Below are 20,196 nucleotides of genomic sequence, written 5' to 3' on the forward strand. Positions count from 1 at the left end.
GTGACATTACATACATGATTACATTTACATGATTCCTATTATCATGATTCATGTTATCTGCTCATTCTTGTTACCTGTTGATTATTTGTATTCACTGAGTATCTAATGCTCACTACCCAAACCCTGGGGTTGCCTTATTTTCTCCCCAGGTAGCAGATAGGAGGATAGTACTTGAGGACTTGAGAGATCTGGATTTGGTTGTATCCATCTCACAGCAGAAGTATTGATATATGTTAGTTTGTATAGATTGTGTTGTGTTGTTACATGGACTGTTGTTGTGGTTTTGGACTTATACTCGTGGTTGTGTGTTTTGTTCGAATTTTCAATGTTTCCGCTACAAAGATTTTCTATATGTTATAGACTTGTCATTACACGCATTAGTTTAGTAGTTGTGGCCATGTGGACCTTGTTTTTATCTGTTATGCATATGTGGTATGTTGATGTGGAGAAGAGATGCTATCAAAATTTTTTCACAGAAGAGATGCTATTTACGGCCTTGGGACGTGACATTTGATTTGGGTCAAACTGTAAGACACATAGAGAGTTTGTCTTGTGATTAACAAAGAACCTAAGGACTTGTCAGATAAAGAAAGAGATCCTGAGTGAAAGGATAATAAATACTTTTTAAAAATATCTACTTTAAAAAAAATTGAAAAACACTTTTAAAATTTTATTTTAAAAATCCTTTGAAATAAATCTTTTGAAAACCTTCATTGAAAATCATTTTACAAAAATTTTGTAATCTACTATGGATATTTGAGAAAAGACTTGACTATGTTTTGACCATAGGAAACCCATAAATTGTTGGTGTAACATTTTTGATGATTGACAAAAGGGGAGAAGGGAAACTTAAGTTAAAAAAAGCTAGAAATCTCCTAGAGTGTTAAAACTCGTATAACCTACAATTCAACTTAAGAAATTGTCAAACATCAAAAAGGGAGAGATTGTTGATAATAGCCCTAGAGCCAATTATGTGATGATTGACTAGAGACTTTCGTATCATATTTTATTATTAATAAATGCAAAGTTTGATTATTATATTTACTTCATGTTTATGCTAAATGACTAAATATAATAATATCCTTGAGTAGTAGGTTCAAATCAATATCATATTAATTAGTTGAATTGATAGTGAGATGATGTAGAAAATATTACTCTTAATTATTCCTAATCAAGCATTAATATTTAAGGACAATATTAATGCATTGAGACTAGCATGTAAGTCAATTGATGACTTGATCTAACAAGTCATGGATATGTGATATCACGTTGACATATAAGTATATATTAGAGAATATATACTGAATTGACCCGCCACGAGAAAATTTTATGGATCGTTATATGAGTATCATAAACTTTCTCATGTGACTATTAGTATAAATAGTACTTAGACCTGAAGTCATTACGGTTCCCTAGATAAGCAGTTGTGTACTTTAGTATCGTCAAACGTCACCCATAATAGGGTGGACTATAAAGGCAATCACTGAGTATGCAATGAATTATGCAGAGGGATGTGAATGATGTAGATGAGATATATCCCTTCCATATGACGGGAGTGATATCTGTGGGCTCCTTGATCGATTAGGACTACTAAATGCATGATCATGCTTAAATGAGTCAATATGAGATATTGAGCTCATTTGCTTGAGTGAGTTTATTCGGGGATCAAGAAACACAAAGATTAATATCAAGAATGATATGGTCTATGCCTCATTAATCAATCTAGATATCAAGGATAAAATGACATCATCATACATTATAGTAGTCATGGAAAGGTTAGGTCGGATCTTGACTTTCTCATCACTTTGGTAGCAATGATGCATTGCTAAATGTCGTTCATTGCTTATATATCTAAAGCGATTTAGACACATTACCAATATTATGAGAACCTATTGGGTCACACACAAAGGACACGATGCTTCAGAAATTGATTGATTTTAGTTTGTTTAAAATATGATTCAAATTGAATTAATTGAGTTAGACTCAAGTGAATCCAATTAGATTATGGCATTGAGTTAAATTTGAGTTAGACTCATTTAGATGATACTCAACTAAATTTGAATGAGATATTGATTCATTAAAATGTTTAATGAATTAATAATAGAGGAAGACTGAGGATTTTTCTTTTCATTAGATGAAGAGCCAACATGAGAAATATATACTCTATTTGGGGTTTAATTGACTTTAATGTGGAGAAGCTAAAGAGGCAAAAATCCTTCATATTCATTAGATGAATATAAAAGATTTTTCTTGCATTTTTCAAAGGTACACAAGGTATTTTGAGCTATCTTCTCCCTCTTGGCCGAACACCCCTTTTCTTCCTCCTCCTTGTTTTGGTCGAATCTCCTTGTGTGGCTAGCACCACAAAGGTATTTTTTTTTAAGCTTGAGATCATGTTCATGTGGATATGCATAGAGGCATGGACGCTTGAACGTGTAAGAGATCCGGTGAACCGAGGACAAGAGGGATAAGCGAAGGGCACACTTCAAAGATATAAATCTATTAGATAGATAAATCAAACTTCGTATGAGTTTTCTTTTGCATGAATTGCTCATTGGGATCCTATTTCTGCTGTAAATTTTATTGTTTATCACATAGGATTCCCTACAGTCCTAATTAGTAAGAATAGACAAGAAGTCTTGGCAGATCAAGGACACCAAGTGGGAAGTGTAGGCGAGTCAATGAACCGAATATCTAATAAGTCGATGCATCAGCGAGGACTAGACATTGAAAAGAAGTCTTGGGGGTCAAAGGATCGAATGCTGAGCAGAAAGTCCGAACAAATCTGGAGGACTGGATGTTTGACAAAAGATAACTCACTTGAGAGGAGTAGGCGAAGATGCATTCCCTTGAAAGGAACAATAGGTGTTGATTTGATCTAGGGTTCTTATTAGAAACCCAAAGTTAAGACCAGACAGTTGTAAAACTATCTAAATTTAATTTCCTATACTGTATTTATGTTATGCTAACTCTATGATGCAGAAAAATAAGAATCTAAAAAAATAGATTCTGGGAGCCCCTATTGGATCCGAGCGCCCAGATGGTCCAAGCGCCCCTATTAGATTTGGGCACCTGGATAGCTTTTCTTTCGGCCAACAAGGTGGATGAGATGACAAGTCTTAATTGATCCAGACACCTCGGCTTCTAGGCACTCAGAGAAGGATAACACGCAGCGGAGTCAAGACTGATTCGCCAATTGCCACGTCAGCATTCCTAGCACCTGACAGGGATCTAGGCACCCAGAGATGCTAAGTCAGCGATTACAGCGGATTAGACAGCCCACGTGGGGCACCCGAAAAGGGATCCAAGCACCTAGATTGCTCAATAAAAATAGCCATGAACAGATCCCTCAAGTATTCATTCACAACCATTCTACAACCACTGTTCACGTGTTCTACGCTCCTGAGACACTGTTGCAACACCAAGATGCTACACCAACATCATGCTAAAGTTTGTCATTTATAGTCAGTAACAAGTAGCTAAATTTAATATCATATTTTGTGCCATTATTTTCTAGAAATGGTAAACATATTACCATTCCTCTTCTTGTGAAAGATGAGACTTTTTCTCGTTGGGAGAAAGAGTCTTTTAGTGGATTGTCCATCGGAAGTAGTCAAAGACTGCGAGCCTTAGAGTAGCAGCTAGAGGCTGTGAATCGAGTAAAATAAACGTGTCGTTACTTTGTGTTTTGATTTCTTATTTTCCACTACTTACTCAAAGTTTTTAAAACTAATTTTCAAAATCAAGTGAAAAAATGAAGCACGTCATTCACCCCCCCCCCCCCCTCTAGTGCTTTAAATGATCCTACAAGATACTAACTGCTTATGACTATAGATTCATGCATTCTAAGGTAAGAGCTAGGCCAATTCTTAAAAAAACTAAAAATATCTTTCTTATTCTATCTATCTAGCCAGGCCTTAATTCCTATAGATCGAGTAGTCACAATATAGATTGTTTATTTTAATTTAATATCTCATCCATTCTAAGTAATCAAACAAGTTAGTCATATACATTCTTTGTGAGATTAAGTACTAAATTCTTGAAATGCAAAAGTATTTGAGATCTGAACTAGAATTTGTTTCTAGAATCAATGACAATTATTCTCATGCTCTTAGTGTACAATATTATGAAATTTCTAGGAATCAAAATCCTAAAACAAAATCCTAGACACTGATTCTGAAAATGCAAGAGTCTAGAATTGTCTTGATTGTTGGATGTGTCAATCCATTTTTGAAAATTTCTAATCAGAAACTTCTTAAATTTAACTTGTACCAATTCATTGCCATTTGGTTTCCTTTCCTTTTCATGATTACCATGATTCAAAGCATGCAGCTACTATGGCTATAAAGTCTGATAAGGGTTCAACTCATTTCAATGCTAATCCAGTGAGTGGGTATGTCTGAAAGAGGGTTATATGGAGTAAAAGGGTAGTGATGTGATGTGAATGTAGGAATTTAGAAAGTGAACTGGAGTCCATCGAGGAATGAGGAAGAGTACAACAGAAAAGTTGGGAGAAAAATATAGAACAAATGGTAAAGGATGAAGCTGAGATCTAGAAGTTCAGAATTCAGAAACATGCCTCAGTGCTAGAAAATTTTTTTGATATTGGAATCTAAATTTTGAAATGTAGAATCTGCATGTGTTGTACCAAAGTTCTTGTGCAACTTTCTATTAAGTGAGAAAGCTCAAGAAGAAATTCTATTTGTTGAAGAATGAATTTGATTCTTGTAATCTCAATTGAAGTTAAATTCTGAAAATGCTCAGCTAAATTTGATACTTACTTCACATTTGAAAATTTCAGAACAATTGATAGGATTTTGAGGGCATAATGAAGAAGCTTCAATGGAATAGTGAAACAGGAAGGAAGAGAAGTAGAGCATGCTCCATTGGTGGTAAAATAGGTCCAACATTAGTTGTAAACTAACTCATCAAGTTTACTCTTTCGATACTCTTGTAGGACCAGTGCGCACTAGAGGGGGTGAATAGCGCAATTGTTGTTCATTCGTTCTTTCTTACTAACATAGAGAACTTGCAGATGTATTAGAAAATAAGATAGGACACACAAATTTTTTACTTGGTTCATAACCTTCCTGTGTTAGTACGTCCAAGGCCTATGCACGGGAAGACGTCCGTCTACTAATGGTCTCCTTTTTAAAACTTTTCTGGAGGTGAAAAAATCTGTCTTACAGCCTAAATCAATAATAAGAAAGTATAAACAAGTAAGACAATATTAAAGATTAACCAAACGTTCATGTAGAGGCCGATCCGGAAGTCCTGAGCACAGTGCACTCTTCCTAGAGCTTCCCCAATCGTACAATCTTATCTTCGTTCGCATTCAACAACACCGCAAGATGAAGGCGTATAAGAGTATGAGTTTTTTCTTAGTGTTGGTTGTATAGGTCATATAAAGACCTCTCCGGGCGCCTGGAATCCCTTTTTGAGCGCCCCGAACTGATCCGATTCAATTTGATTTCGTCGGTCTTTATCAGGGTCAATTCCATCTGATCTGGGTGCCTCGATCATATGGCAGCACCTGGACCATCTGGACACTTGGATCAGATCTAGGTGCCTAGATCTGCCCTAGTCCAGGTGTCTAGACCTCACTCGGTCGCCTGAACTGTTCTAGGCTCTTGGATTTAATAGAGGCGTCTGGAACCAGTCAACCAAATTTGATCTGAGTTGACTTTTGAGCTTGGTTCGGCTGCTTCTGTTTGCTCCTCTTATGCTTCCTCAGTCTTGCTTTCAGCTCTAGTTTCCACAAGATTAGCATATAAACAAATAAGCAACCTAAACATACCTATAGTTTATCTGATCTACTAAGCTTACCTAAGCTTTATCCTATAGGTCTAATCTACTAAGCTTACCCATGCCTAATTTTTAATTAGGACTAGTCACTTCCATAGGTAGACTTCTCATCTGTCAAACATCCAATCACCCTTAATCTGTTTGGACTTTCTCTTGTTTAACCTCCAGTTAGGACTAGTCACTCGGTAGACTTATCACTTGTCAAACATCTAGTTACCATTAACCTACTTGGACTTTTTCTTGTCTAACGTCCAATTAGGACTAGTCACTCAGTAGACTTACTACTTGTGAAACATCCGGTCACCCTTGACCTGTTTGGGCTTTTCCTTGCTTAATTTCTAGTTAGGACTTCCTTGCCCAGTTTCACTCACTAGGACTTCCTGCCCAGCTTTATGCACCAGGTCTTCCTTGTCTAGCCTCCAACCAGGACTTTGTCTGCCTAGCCTCCAACTAGGACTTCTCCTGCTTAGCATCCAACTAGGATTTTACCTTGCCTAATCCAACAAACTAGGACTTCCTTATCCATTCCAACTGGTTAGGAAATTTTGCTAGTCTTCTAATCAAATTAACCTAATTAGACTTCACTTACATTCAAATATTATGACATATTTGGATAAACCCTTGGTCAAACTGACCAGACCTAAGTATATTTTTAAATATCGAAACTCTGGGGACAGACTAGTGTTCCTTGCACCAACAACTCTTACTTTCTCATTGATATCTCTTCTCTTAGCCACTTTGTTTGCTTCACTTCTTTTACTTCATTTTAGCTATTAATAAATCCTTTTGATTTATGCAAGTTGTATATGTCATAGTGGTAGAGAATTAAAAAATAAGTAAACATATGGTAGTGAAGTGTTGTGAGATGCATTGAGTGAAACTTTCAATTCCATGTATGATTACACAAGTGAGAGTAGAAACATTTACTTGGTGAGATTGTATTACTCTTAGTTAGATAAATTGATTAAAGTCATCTTGCTTATTGACTAATATAGGTATTGAATTCATGAATATTTTTTATCTTTTGATAGTCATAAATAATTACCTTTTATTCTTTCTTGAAGCATTGCTAGGGAGATGGATGTTGATTGTTTTATAGTTTTGTTCACTTGTTCGATAGTGTGAGAGATTTGATAATGACCATTTTGATACTAGATTTTAGCCTTATTTTAGTATTTTTAATCTGCGTGTTTTAAATTGCATTCATGATGTGTTCTATGAGTGGATTCATTATTTTGGGCTTTGATGAAATCTCTTTCATAATTGTGAAGTTATTTCCTAATAGGTGTAATTGGTTTTGTATGAACTCAAAGTGGCCACAGATTCGAGTCAAATCGAAATAGTTGTGTTCAAAGCCAAGGTTAGAGGAGGAAGCTAATTTGGACCATCCATTTAGATCTTGGGGCAATCTGGGGCATTAATCAAGATTTGAACCATCCAACTAAAGGGAGAGTAGATCACAACTATTAATCAAGATTTGAAGCATTTGATTTAGAGCCGAACAAATTCTAGTTATCGATCCAGATCCGGAGTAATTCTAACCGTTGATTCATATCTTAAGCTTAGATGGATTCAAAAGTGGGAAGTTGTAGTGTTAGTAGGGATCACGATTCGTGCACAGGGAGGACAGAGCAGAGCCGAGCAGAGGGTGATTGGCTTCTTCGACCACCGACGATCTTCTTCCACCAAAGCTTCCGACCATCACCCAAAAGATCAACAACTATTCCTATCATCGACTTTGATCAACCATCACCCAAAAATCAACAACTATTCCTAGCATCTCCAATAAATCTGAACTGGCACAAGCTTGAGGGAACCCTAGCTTACTCGGTAAGCATGTTCAATTTCATTGATTGCTCCATTATTGGAGAGTAGAGTTTTTGATTATGATCAGTGTAGAAGATGAATTGTTACATTCCTATGCACATGACTATTATATCATAATTAGTTTTAGTTAATTGGTTTATAGTTGATTAGTTGCTATATTGCTTTAGTGTTTGATTCAATTCGTGTTAAACAGTAGGTTAAACTAGGTAAGGTGATTTGTTTTGACATTGCATGAGTTGGATTACATTCATAATTTAGGTTATTTGATATCTTATTCAATGAATACTAGCTAGCTTTTGTTCTTTGCCTAGTTTGATAACTACATCATATAAAACTTAATAAAAATAGAAAAATCCTAATATGAGATTAACCTTCATCATCATTGTAGTCCTATGCACATGACTATTCAATGAATTGTTATATTCCTATGCACATGACTATTAGATTAGAATTAGTTTTAGTTAATTGGTTTACAGTTGATTAGTTGCTATATTGCTTTAGTGTTTGATTCGTGTTAAACAATAGGTTAAACTAGGTAAGGTGATTTGTTTTGACATTGCATCAATTGGATTACATTCATAATTTAGGTCACTTGATATCTTATTCAATGAATGTCGGCTAGCTTTTGTTCCTTGCCTAATTTGATAACTACATCATACAAAAGTTCATAAAAATAGAAAAATCCTAATCCGAGATTAACCTTCATCGTTGTAGTCCTTGTGAGACGATCTAGGTCATCCTCTTTACTACATTAGTATAAAGGGGTTTAAGAATTGTTTGATACCTTATTACGACAATACAATTAATTGTATCAAGTACCGCCCAATCAAGCGGGCAAGTATACTCTCGGGGCATGACATTTTTCATCTCCAACTCTTTATCAAAGAGAAGATATAGAGGATTTTGAAAGTGATTCACCTAAAACATCATTACTTTTAAACTATAAGCTTGGATTTCTCGAACCATATAAATAGTTTATGTTTTGTAATGTGGTATGTGCTTATGTTTTTATTTAATCTTACATTGCTTTTGCGACTTTACTTGGATCACAACAACAAGTAAAGAATATTTTTTATTTGTAGGCATGATTGCTATTTACCCTTTCTCTAACGTTCATCTCTCTTTGTAATAATTACACATTAACAATGCTTTTATTAGCAATTCTTTTATACATTTTCAATAAAATAAAAAAATATCATTTATTATCATCCAAAGAGCACCCTATTTAAAAAAATATATTAAAATAATATTTATTTATAATCTACTATCTAAAATACCAAAGCAATTCCAAAGTGAAACTACTTTAATTAGCCAAAGTAGCTAAAGTAGCTCTAAGGTCGAACTGCTTAACTCCAAGCTGGTGTAAGCTCTCAGGTTAGAACGCATAAAGATATTTTAGGTAGAATATTCTAGGTGAGACATTGTTTTAATATTTTTTAAAGTATAATGATAATAAAAGGTGCTTTTTTTATTTACTGTCTTAAACTTTTCACTTTATCTACTTATCTAATGAGCTATTTAGCTTACAATTTTACTGAAGAAGCTTGTTGTTTCGATGGAGAGCAAACTCTTCTTTCTTCCTTGACTGTAGAGGAAAGAGGGTGAAGAAGTTGGAGATAAAGAGCAAAATTATATTTGAGACTCCTCTTCTCCTCAATTATCGCCTTTATTTTTTTTTTCTTCTCGAGTAAACAGTCGATGAGGGCCGTTGCCTATCACAGCTAATAGTTCGTTGCGCGGCCCACTGGGCACACGGGAAAAGCCGATCGACTGTCTGGCCTTGAGGCCGGAGCCCTAACCTAGGGGTGGGGTTAGGGTTTCTTTCGGAAGGGAAGGGCTGGGGCTGATGCTAGCGCTGGATGGGAAATGGGAATCAACAAGGTCACCGACGAGGGGATCGCGCTCGTCCGATCGGTGGTCGGTCAGGGATTCTCGGAGATGGACATTATTCGCGCCCTCCACATGGCAAATAACGACGTATCCTCCGCTATTAACATCATCTTCGACACCCCGCACCTCCGCCTCACCGCAGGCGACAAAGCCATTGGCGCCCGGAGGAGAAGCCTCGACTCGCCCACCACTGTTACAATCCCTGTCGGTCGAGAAACCATAGCTACCGCTGCTAATATTAACCTTGCGCCTGCTGCTGCCAGTGCTACTCCCGACTGCACGCCGCTTACCCTGGATGCTACCTGTCCTGCCAATCACGAGCCCGTGGTTGCCCCTTGTAAAGTCGAAAGTGATCTCCTTGAGGACGGGAGCCCCAACGTTTGGGCAGCCTCGGAACCCTACCGTTCGACAGATTTGAAGGAGAGGGATTGGTGGCTTGTGGGAAGTGCTGAGATTTCTGGGCTTTCGACGTGCAAGGGTAGGCGGATTAAGCCGGGTGATAAGGTGACGTTTTCCTTCCCGTTGATGAATAAGGTGGTCTCTCCCTCTTCTGGCACTAGGTTTCCTAGTCGAGGTCGTTCCGTGGCTTCTTGTTCTGAAATAGTGCGCTTCTCCACTGAAGAGCATGGGGAGGTTGATTCTTCGTCATTTGTTTGTCTGGAATGTCTATGCTATCCTGGTCTTTTGCTTATCCTATACGGTAACTTTTGTTTGATTCCTATAGGTTGGCCGCATCCCCAATGAATGGGCTCGCTGTCTTTTGCCTTTGGTGAAAGCAAATAAGATTAGAATCGAGGGGTTCTGTAAATCTTCTCCTGAAGTTCTTAGTATTATGGATACTATACATTTATCTATTAGGTATAATACAATTACCCAAGCTCTAGATCTAACTTTCAATAACTCTAAATTTCTTATTTATGCATTACAACTCAAATGGATATATTGTTACCAATTGAGCCATATATGTGGCATTACAACTTGGATTTCTTATTTATACATCGAGTCCTCATGGCAGTGTGCATATCAATAACTTGATGATCCGGAAACACCATCAAATGTCACTGAGGTCCACCAATGTGGTAATGGAGGATTTGCCAGTTCAGCCACTTTCATCCCTGTTTAGATTACTTGGTCTTACCCCTTTCAAAAAGGTGCCTACATGTGATCTTGGCTTGCTTTTGTGACAGAATATTCTCCTTGTTTGAATTACTCAGCTACTGTTGTTAGTCTAGATCAGTTTGTGTGGTGGCTCAGTCCTTTGCTGCTGCTTCTACATTTTCATTCTGATTTGTACTCTCACATCTAAAGTTTCTTGCTTAAAAGTTTTTTTTTTCTTTTTTTGTGCATTAAATGTTTTTCTAATCATGGATGCTTGGAGAAATGAGTACATGAAAAATAATTGTTTAATTTAAGAATAGTTCTGGTTTTAGTATTCTATAATATACCTTTTCACAGTAGTTTAAAATTAAGGTGTTTAGTGTGCATCAATCATGGCTGCTAGATATGTATGAGCTCTATGTAATGCAATATCACCAGAATTCAGGTCGTTCCTACATTTATGCTGGGACCCTACAAAATGTTGTATAGTAAGGAGAAACTGATCAAATAATCTGGAAGTTGGAGGAATTAGATTTCTCCAGCCTATACCAAGTGGTCACAACCTAGGTGTAACAGAGAAACCATTAAAACTGTCAGGAGAATGCAAAGTTTGCCATTGTACTGATAATGATATTGTGAATCAGCTATAAGGTCTTTGAACATCAGCTTTTCTTATTTATCTTGCAATTTTAGTTGTGAGGTTCTCTTCTCCACATGTTTACTAATCTTCCGATTTATATGGTTTTAAAATGCCCTCACTTGAGCCACATAAGTGGCCACTTATGAGGATTTTGAATGAGACTGCATAAAGGCCCCATGTGGCCACATATGACATGTGCAGTTGAAATCCTTATTTGGTTATTTAAATTAAACCAAATCAATTTTAGACCCCAATCGTCTTTAGCTAGTAGCTTATAGCTTGTAAGTGTTGATATTTGTCTTGCAAGTGATAAATACTTCATATATCAATATGAATATTTTTATATTTTAATGCTGACTATGTATGCTTCTGATATGCCCCGTGTAGGACATATGTGCTATGCAATGAGTGAACTGCATATTGCTGCATATGCCTGTTCAAACCTTGCTGACTTTAACCACATAAGCTTGATATGACAACAATCATTTACACTGTCCCATGGACTACTTTTTAAACATTGGAGTGCATATCAGGCTATGAAAATAATTGGTTCTTTTTAGATCTAAAAAAATTGTTTCTTTTAATCAATGTCTCTCCTGTCAAATACTTGGTTATGTAACCGATGAAATGCTGATTAATTTTTTTTCACAATCTGCTGAACCATTGCTTCAGTGATTATAGGTCTTAATTGAAGCACTAAATTACTTACCAGAGATCGGTGGATCAATATATAATTACCGATTCCTGCACAAATTTGAGACCTCAATTGGACAATTTTAAAATAAAAAAATGAACACAGGTTTTCTTTGTTTCCAAATGGTTGAAACTTTCATATACTCTTGCTTGTTATTAGTGATGCATCATACGTCTAAGCGGAAGCCAAAACTACTAATTATACTTGTGTTTGGTAATCAAAAACTACTAATTATATGCTGTTTTATTTTTGACAATTTCACATATAAATGATAAATTTTATGTTCTGAACTGTATATTTGCGTTATGTGCTTTCCTTTTCTTTATTGTTATTATTTTTTTTTTTTTTCTAAATATATGGGCAGGCTGAGTTTACTCCGGAGGATTTATACACTAGGAAGCGGCCCATGGAGTCCATGGTAGGCGATAATATAAATCTCTTTTCTTCATTTCTATCACTTTTTTATTACTAATCTTAGCGATTGAGCAGGACAGATCTGGAACAGATTTACCTTTAGAAAATCTGAGAAAATTATGTGCCAACAGGAGCAAAGTTGAGGATAAAGACCATATCTCAGATAATGATATGGATTGCATTATAGGCATTTCTGACCATTCTAAGTTAGAGGTAAGGAGAGTTTGAACTCTCAGATTGGCATTTAATTTTGACTTAGCAAATTCGTTTGTATTAATTGCTTGGGATTATGTATTTTTGCCTTACTTTTATGTATCAGGAAATGACTCCTCCTGGCAGTTTGCAGTGTGAGCTGCGTCCTTACCAGAAGCAAGCTCTTCATTGGATGCTGCAGATTGAAAAAGGAAGATACAAGGAGGCAGCGACAACGCTACATCCATGTTGGCATGCGTTCCATATAGCAGATAAGTATGTAAATCAGACTTTCTGTTAGTCTGTGGTAGGCTGTGATGGATGTGCTGACTAGAATTTTTGATTCTAGGAGGGCTGTTGCTATTTATCTCAATGCATTTTCTGGTGATGCAACACTTGAATTTCCAAGCACCTTGCAAATGTCTAGAGGCGGGGTATTAGTTTAACTTGATCATGGTTAGTTATTTATTTATTTTTAAAATGCAGTTGAATTGATATGATCATGAAATTTCAGATTTTGGCAGATGCAATGGGATTAGGGAAGACCATAATGACAATAGCTCTTCTTCTTGCTCATTATGGTAAGGGAGGCTCATGCTCTTCCACTGGAAGCCAGGAGTCACTTGATGCAAACGAAGTGAACAATATACACGAACAATCTCAAAATGCTACAAGCAAGTTATCTACCATCGCTGGTTTCAGAAAGTTATTTCAATCCAAGGCTTCACTCGTAGGGGCTGGCAATTTAATTGTATGTCCTATGACTCTATTAAGCCAGTGGAAGGTAAATCTTTCTAGTATTTTTGAAGATCGTATAAGCACATGTCACTATACTACCTTCTATTGTCAGTTGCAAAATGTTCATTTTGTGTAATGACAGGCTGAATTTGAAACCCACACTAAGCCTGGATCTCTTAATGTCTATGTTCATTATGGGCAAAATCGAACAAAAGACACAAAGGTGTTGGCACAAAATGATGTTGTTCTAACTACCTATGGCGTTCTGGCATCAGAATTTTCAACTGAAGTAATATCCTATTTTCTTGAATATTTATTTTATGATGGCATGTTTTATAGATGTGCATTTTTCTGATGATTGATTCATCTCCTTGTAGAGTACTGAAGAAAATGGTGTACTTTACTTGCTTAATTGGTTCAGGGTTGTGCTTGATGAAGCTCACATAATAAAATCTTCTAAGAGCCAGGTCTCTATGGCGGCTGCTTCTCTAACTGCAGATAGGAGGTGGTGTCTCACTGGCACACCCATTCAGGTGGATAATATCAAGATAAATGTGATTTATTAATTATGGCTTGTAGATTTAAGCTGCAACACCTTACATATTTATTCCTCTCATTATAAGTGCTTCAAAATTACTTTTAGTGTGCTTTGTGGTTTTATTGGAGTTAGAGATAATTAGGTTAGATAGATACAATTTCTTCACTTTTAAAATTTCAGTGACAACTTAGCTGCAGCTCTTTATTAGGATATTCACTCTTAAGTTTTATAGCTCGAACTGTGTAGCACAGCAAAATAATTCAAAGACGGATTCCAGTCAAGGTTTAAAATCTCGACCCGTGCCGAGGTTTCGGTCTCAGACCGGAACGATACTGTTTCGGTATCGTATCGTGCCGTGCCGGTAGAGTTTCGGTACTTTTTTATTTATATATATAATAATTATTAGATAAATATATTTATTGTGTATAATTTAAAAATAAATTATATATTGATTTGATATAAGTTCTCAATTATTGACCATTTTAATATTGTTAAACAAAAATAAATAAATTAAGTTTGAGCGATAGTTTTCTAATTAATTATTTTAACTAAATTAAATAGGTAAGAGTTTAACTAAATAAGTAAACAACCATTTTGATATATTTATTTAATTCATAATTCATCCTTAAATAATTTTTATCATAAAATTATCATTAATTAAATTATTTAAATAATAATATATAATTAATTAAATTTTTTTAACAGATTAAATAATTTATTAAAATTATTTAACATATAAATTTAAATTAATTTTTTTAATTTTTAATAAAAATAAATTTATATATTATAATTATATTAATTAATTAATAGTAATTTATTTAATTAATTATTAATCTATATAATATATACATAATTACAGTTTATTATATAATTAATTATTAATTAACAATTATATATATTAAATAATACTTTATATATTTATATATATTAAATAATATATTTTATAAAAATTTAATATATCACTGTTTATATCAGTTTCAATATAACGGTTTTAAACCGTTATATTGAATTTCATTTTAAATTCTTTTTTAAAATACAACTTTTCCTCATCACGATCGATCGCGATTCCGCCCGCGTACCTGCCGCTCACCGCTCGCCGCCTCGCCCCTCGCCGCCTCGCCGCCTCGCCGCCTCGCCGCCTCGCTGCCTCGCCGCCTCGCCGCTCGCCCGATTTCCGACCGAAGGATTCCTTCTGTCGATCACGCGAGAAGGAATCGATTTCGATTCCTTCTCGCGTGATCGACAGTCTGTCTTGCACTGCAACCCGACGAAACCGAACGGCGCTGACGCGAACGTCGCGCGCGTGCCGGTCGAGTGCCGGTGCCGGTCCCCGAGCGGAACGGTAAATTTCGGGCGTATCGCCCGATTCGGCTCGGTATTTTAATCCCTGATTCCAGTCTCTTCACTTTTTATTTTTTGAAGTCAACTTCACCTCTTTCTTGTCATGTTTACACTGAAGTTCAATGCCTCAGGTATTGTGGTACCTGAAAGATACATTTATTGTTAAATTTAGTTAATTATTTTTATGTTAACTTAGATTTTCAGTAAGTTTTTGACAAATGATTTGAGTTCTTCGTTTATGCAAATACTCATTATATACTTTCATTGTCAGTGTAATAAGTGTATTTATATTTGTTGTCACCCTAAAACAGTATGCTAGTTGAAAATACTTATGCATCTGAATCTTGTTTCAAATGTTCTGTTTCTGTGAAAATAGGTCATCTTTCATCTAAATTTTCATTTGTTAATTTTACTTATTTTTATATATTTGATGGCAGAACAATTTGGAGGATTTGTACAGCCTTCTACGTTTTCTGAGGGTGGAGCCTTGGGGAAATTGGGGGCTGTAAGTTCTTTTATTAACAACCTCAACACTAATGAGTTTCAATTGCATAAGGAATGACCATCCAATGTTTTCATTTCTGATTACTTGGTAGTTTTGTTTTTTTTTATTTTATTTTTATAAAGGGCATGTAATTGACCATTCTTTTATGGATGCTGTCATCATTTTAGTGTAATTATGGGGTTCACTGCTTAATTGTGCTTGTTAAGCAAGGTAATTTTTAAGGTATTGAATTTGTTAGGAACTAAGTGCAGTGGATTTCACATTAGTGTTTATAGGTATAAAATTTTATTGTGGGGCTATATATACCCATGTAGTGGATATTTTATGATGATGTAATATAATTATTCAAAATTTGGAATTGGAGCACCTATTTTAGGGTTAATATTTTCCAAAGGGGTATTTCCAAGGGGAGGTTATTGCCGCTGCCAGCTACCTCCCTTTATCCAAGCCTTCTATCTTTGTTTTTTTTATGAGCAGAAGATTAGAGTCGCAGAGATGAGGATGTGCGAATATATGTTGATGGACAAAATAAAAAATGAGAATATTAGAAAGAAAGTCGAGGTTGTGTTTATTGAGAGAAGACTCCGATAGATTTGTGTAAGATGATATGGATATAAACTTAGATGATCAATAATTACTATAGTTATGATTTGGCCATTTGCATCCCCCTTTTTATATAATCTCTCTCTTCCTCTTATTTTTGTCTTCACTCCCATATTCTACCTTTCTCTGTCAGATCAAAGCACTCAAGCTCTATTTTCCTTGAACATTTTGGTTTGGTTACAATGTAAAATCACAACTATTTTTCATCAATATGATATTCATTAATAAAAACATGAAAGGGCAATGACACCAGGGTAAACAATTGCTGAACTTGCTTTTCCATGCATATGACTGTAAAAGCTTCCTCGAATGTACAAGTAATTTACTTAGGTAGACCATTGTGGGTATGACATGTTTTTTATGGTCATGTGTATTGACTTAAGTTACATAATGATATGCTGGAGACAAGTTGTCCATCATGTGCTGGGTTGTATATTTGAAATTTGAGATGACTGATTTGCTAGTGGGGGAATTTGAGGACAAAAAGCGAAGACTAGCTTGGTTGTAGCGAGCTTTCAGACACATAAAAAGTACAATGGTATTCTAGTTGTAGCCTCAACAATAAATCTAATTTATCACAACTTCATTGACAAGAATTTTCATTGATGTCTGTTCCAGCAACCAATTACTAGAGTTTGATGATGAAGCCTGAATCCCCAAGGAAGTGATCTCTCTAATGCGAGAGTCTCTTATATATTTGAAATAATTTAATTTTATTTTTTAGCTTGTAGCGTAGATCTTGCAAGACGATGCTTGAAACTGTGAAGTAGGAAGAACCTACAGATAATAATTACACAAACATCATGCCGCAAATTTGATCTTAATTGCTACTTGGTTCCTTTCACCTTATTTCATTGTGAGTGATTATGGAGCTGAAGACAGGACAACTGTCCCAATGAAACAATTAAACTTAGAGTATTAGTATTGGAGATTACTTAGAGAAAAATAATTCCTTTTGTCAGTATTTTAGCAAAAGGTGGTTACTTGGTAGTTTGCACAGAGTTCCATGGGGATAAATTCCATGTAGTTTACCCTAAATATTTGGGTCTAACATGGTCTGTTGTTTTTGTTAATTCAATGGTGGGATAAGATCCATGTTGTTGACCCTAAATATTTGTGACTAGTATGACTTGATGTTTTGTTTACATGGTAGCTTATTTTCTGGTTATATAAAAGCAGCAGGGGAAATTCTATTGGGGTCACTGTTGTAGAAACTATAAATACTTGGAGTATCTTATGAAAAATTAAATTTCAATCATTTGGGTGATTAATCTATAGCATCTTGAGCTTATGATGATTGTGAACGTCTTTTCTCTACTACATTTTGTGCTTTAGTCTGCATCTTTTTTATCTGTTTATGCAACAAGAAATTCTGCTGTCGTTGGTTTTTGTGGCTGGTCATGCTAATGTCATCCATTGTGCTAATGACCATACATTGTTAGTTTTACAATATTGATTTATCTTTTATGCTCTTGGTTACTCAAAGATGGAATAAACTCATACAAAAGCCCTATGAGGAAGGTGATGAACGTGGATTGAAACTGGTGCAGTCTATTCTAAGGTCCATAATGTTAAGAAGGACGAAATCAAGTACAGATGCAGAAGGCAGGTTTGTTTTCATAACAAATTTATTATTATAATAATTTGTATCATTCATATATACTGTTTGTGGCAGACCAATTCTTGATCTTCCTCCTGCACAAGTTGAAGTACTTTACTGTGAGCTGTCAGAAGCTGAAAAGGACTTCTATGAAGCTCTTTTTAGAAAATCAAAGGTAGAATTTTCTTATTTCTTACTTTCTTCCTGGTGACACTCCTATTGTTGGATTGTTAAGACATTGCTTCTGGAGTTTATTCTAGGTAAAGTTTGATCAGTTTGTTGAGCAAGGTCGGGTTCTTCACAACTATGCTTCTATTTTAGAGTTACTTTTACGCCTTCGGCAATGTTGTGATCATCCCTTCCTAGTTATGAGGTATGAAATTGATGGCTAAGTCAACTAGGAAGTTATTTACTTCGATTGCTTGACTTGCTTTCGTGTTTGTTTTTTTTTCCTGGTCATTCCACATGCTTTAATCAGGATATAGGTTTTTTCATATTTCCTGGTTAAATCCTCCACTTAATTAAATGCACTCAATTCAGCTCAGCAAGAAAAATTTCTTCGTTCTTTTTATTCATTGAATTAAAGTGAAATTCAGAACTTGTTTTTTATTGATTGCTCGGTCTAGGTGTTTGTCTGAACTGAAAATGTAGTTTTCAGATGAGTGAAAGCTTTCAGTCTCAACCAAGCAAATCTTTTTGACATGAGTTATGGGTTTCTGGTTTTCTTTACATGAGTTTATGCACAATGCTTATTTTTCTACTGCATTGAGAAAGTGCAGAACCTAGGCCTTTGGACTCTGTCAAGTGCTTCACAGCATACTGATAAACAAGGAAAGTGTACGGATTAGGAAGGTAGGAGAGGGAGAGAACACAATCAGTTATATCTTTATTGGAGTTAATACACAAATTCAGTCTAATCTTACACATTTTTAAAGTTAAAGTCAGTATCTATTATGAATCTGTCCAACCCCACCAAAAATATGACATGACACTTATGTGACATTTTACCACATGGATGTTGATGTGAATACAATGTGGTGGCAGTGCAACTCTGTCACCATCCTTGCCTAGTGTCGACCTTGCCGTCGGTGTCATCTCCAAGGCTATCCTATTGACCCGAAACTCTCTACCTGCCTCTCTACCTTCCAAATGTGCACTCCTTGTCTCATCTAGTGATTTCATCATTTGAGATCATCACCTCGCTAACCTACCATAATTACCTTGACACTTTCATTGTTGCAGTTATCGTGGTTAACGTGTTCGTCCAAGATCGTTGTGCGCTTGAGCACGCTCTCCTAGTTGCATATGATGACTCCTTCATGCACTATGTACGATTGGCTGCATTACGATCAATAGAGGAGCCATGATTGGCAAATGGCCGACTGATTTGGGGTGATTATTCCTAGCCAGTAATAACGCCAAGGCCAACATTGTGCACCATGAGGCATTGCTTGTGTGGAGGGGCTGCACAGGACAAAATGGCAATCAAGGGTTTACTGTTCATCCATTGAGTTTGATAGTAGGGATCCGATGAGGAGAAAAATGGGATTGTTGTGGTTGTTGGTGTACCCAGGACGAAAGGGTTGGATGATCCACTGATTTGTTTGGCAGTGGAGTGGAGGGTGTCGGTGAGTGGTGGTGGCAGACAACATGCTAAAGGATAGGGGTGGGTGTGCTATGAGTTACTACAATGAAGCTTGTAAGAGGGGTATATGTGACCAGAGGACGTGGAGGGATCAAATGCAGACCGCATCTTCCACCTCCTCAATCATGAATGTGACATTATAGTGAACGAACATGTTACAGGCTGTCGCTTCCTTTGGTGAGTAGCCCATCTCTGCCATCTAAATGTCTCCCAATAGGCTTTATCCATGTCGGCATCCATGTGTGAATTTTGTTGACATGGAAAAATACCACATGGGTATCATGACATTTTTATAACAGTCGTTGAAATACGGAATTTTATAACTGATGGTAAATTCGAATGCAGTTTAGAAAGGATTATTAGATTTTGAACTTTTTATAGCTTTGGATAAGATTTGAGAAATGCATCGACTCTTTTTGTTATTGATTTGCTTTATACATTACATAATATGCCTATAAACAGCACTAGACCATATACAAAAAAACTAACCACTGGTAAGGAATTATTGTACGTTAGATTAACCACTAAGATGTTGTAGCATGTAGAATCATTACTGCATCATTTATCTTGCTAGCAAAACTTGACGCTCTCCAACTAATTTAAGATGCAAACCAATCTAAAATGGCTGCTTTAGAAAGTTAAAAAAAAAGATACAGATCTGTGGTG

General features: G+C 35.9%; 1 protein-coding gene across 1 annotated transcript; it reads left to right on the forward strand.

The window, feature by feature from the left end:
• The first annotated feature begins 9,446 nt into the window (after positions 1-9,446).
• On the forward strand, positions 9,447-19,203 carry LOC141845081 (DNA repair protein RAD5A). Its single transcript, XM_074733121.1, has 15 exons — positions 9,447-10,155; positions 10,247-10,380; positions 10,538-10,673; positions 12,319-12,372; positions 12,444-12,581; positions 12,688-12,836; positions 12,910-12,994; positions 13,075-13,344; positions 13,441-13,587; positions 13,676-13,831; positions 15,615-15,682; positions 17,772-17,894; positions 17,961-18,060; positions 18,146-18,258; positions 19,128-19,203. The coding sequence occupies exons 1-15, from the start codon at positions 9,499-9,501 to the stop codon at positions 19,138-19,140; spliced, it is 2,343 nt and encodes a 780-aa protein (XP_074589222.1). The 5' UTR covers positions 9,447-9,498; the 3' UTR covers positions 19,141-19,203.
• Positions 19,204-20,196: the final 993 nt, after the last annotated feature.

The sequence above is a fragment of the Curcuma longa genome, chromosome 14, assembly GCF_044706935.1.
Source record: "Curcuma longa cultivar G26 ecotype Majalengka, Jawa Barat chromosome 14, ITB_CL_G26_1.1, whole genome shotgun sequence".
Classification (NCBI taxonomy): domain Eukaryota; kingdom Viridiplantae; phylum Streptophyta; class Magnoliopsida; order Zingiberales; family Zingiberaceae; genus Curcuma; species Curcuma longa.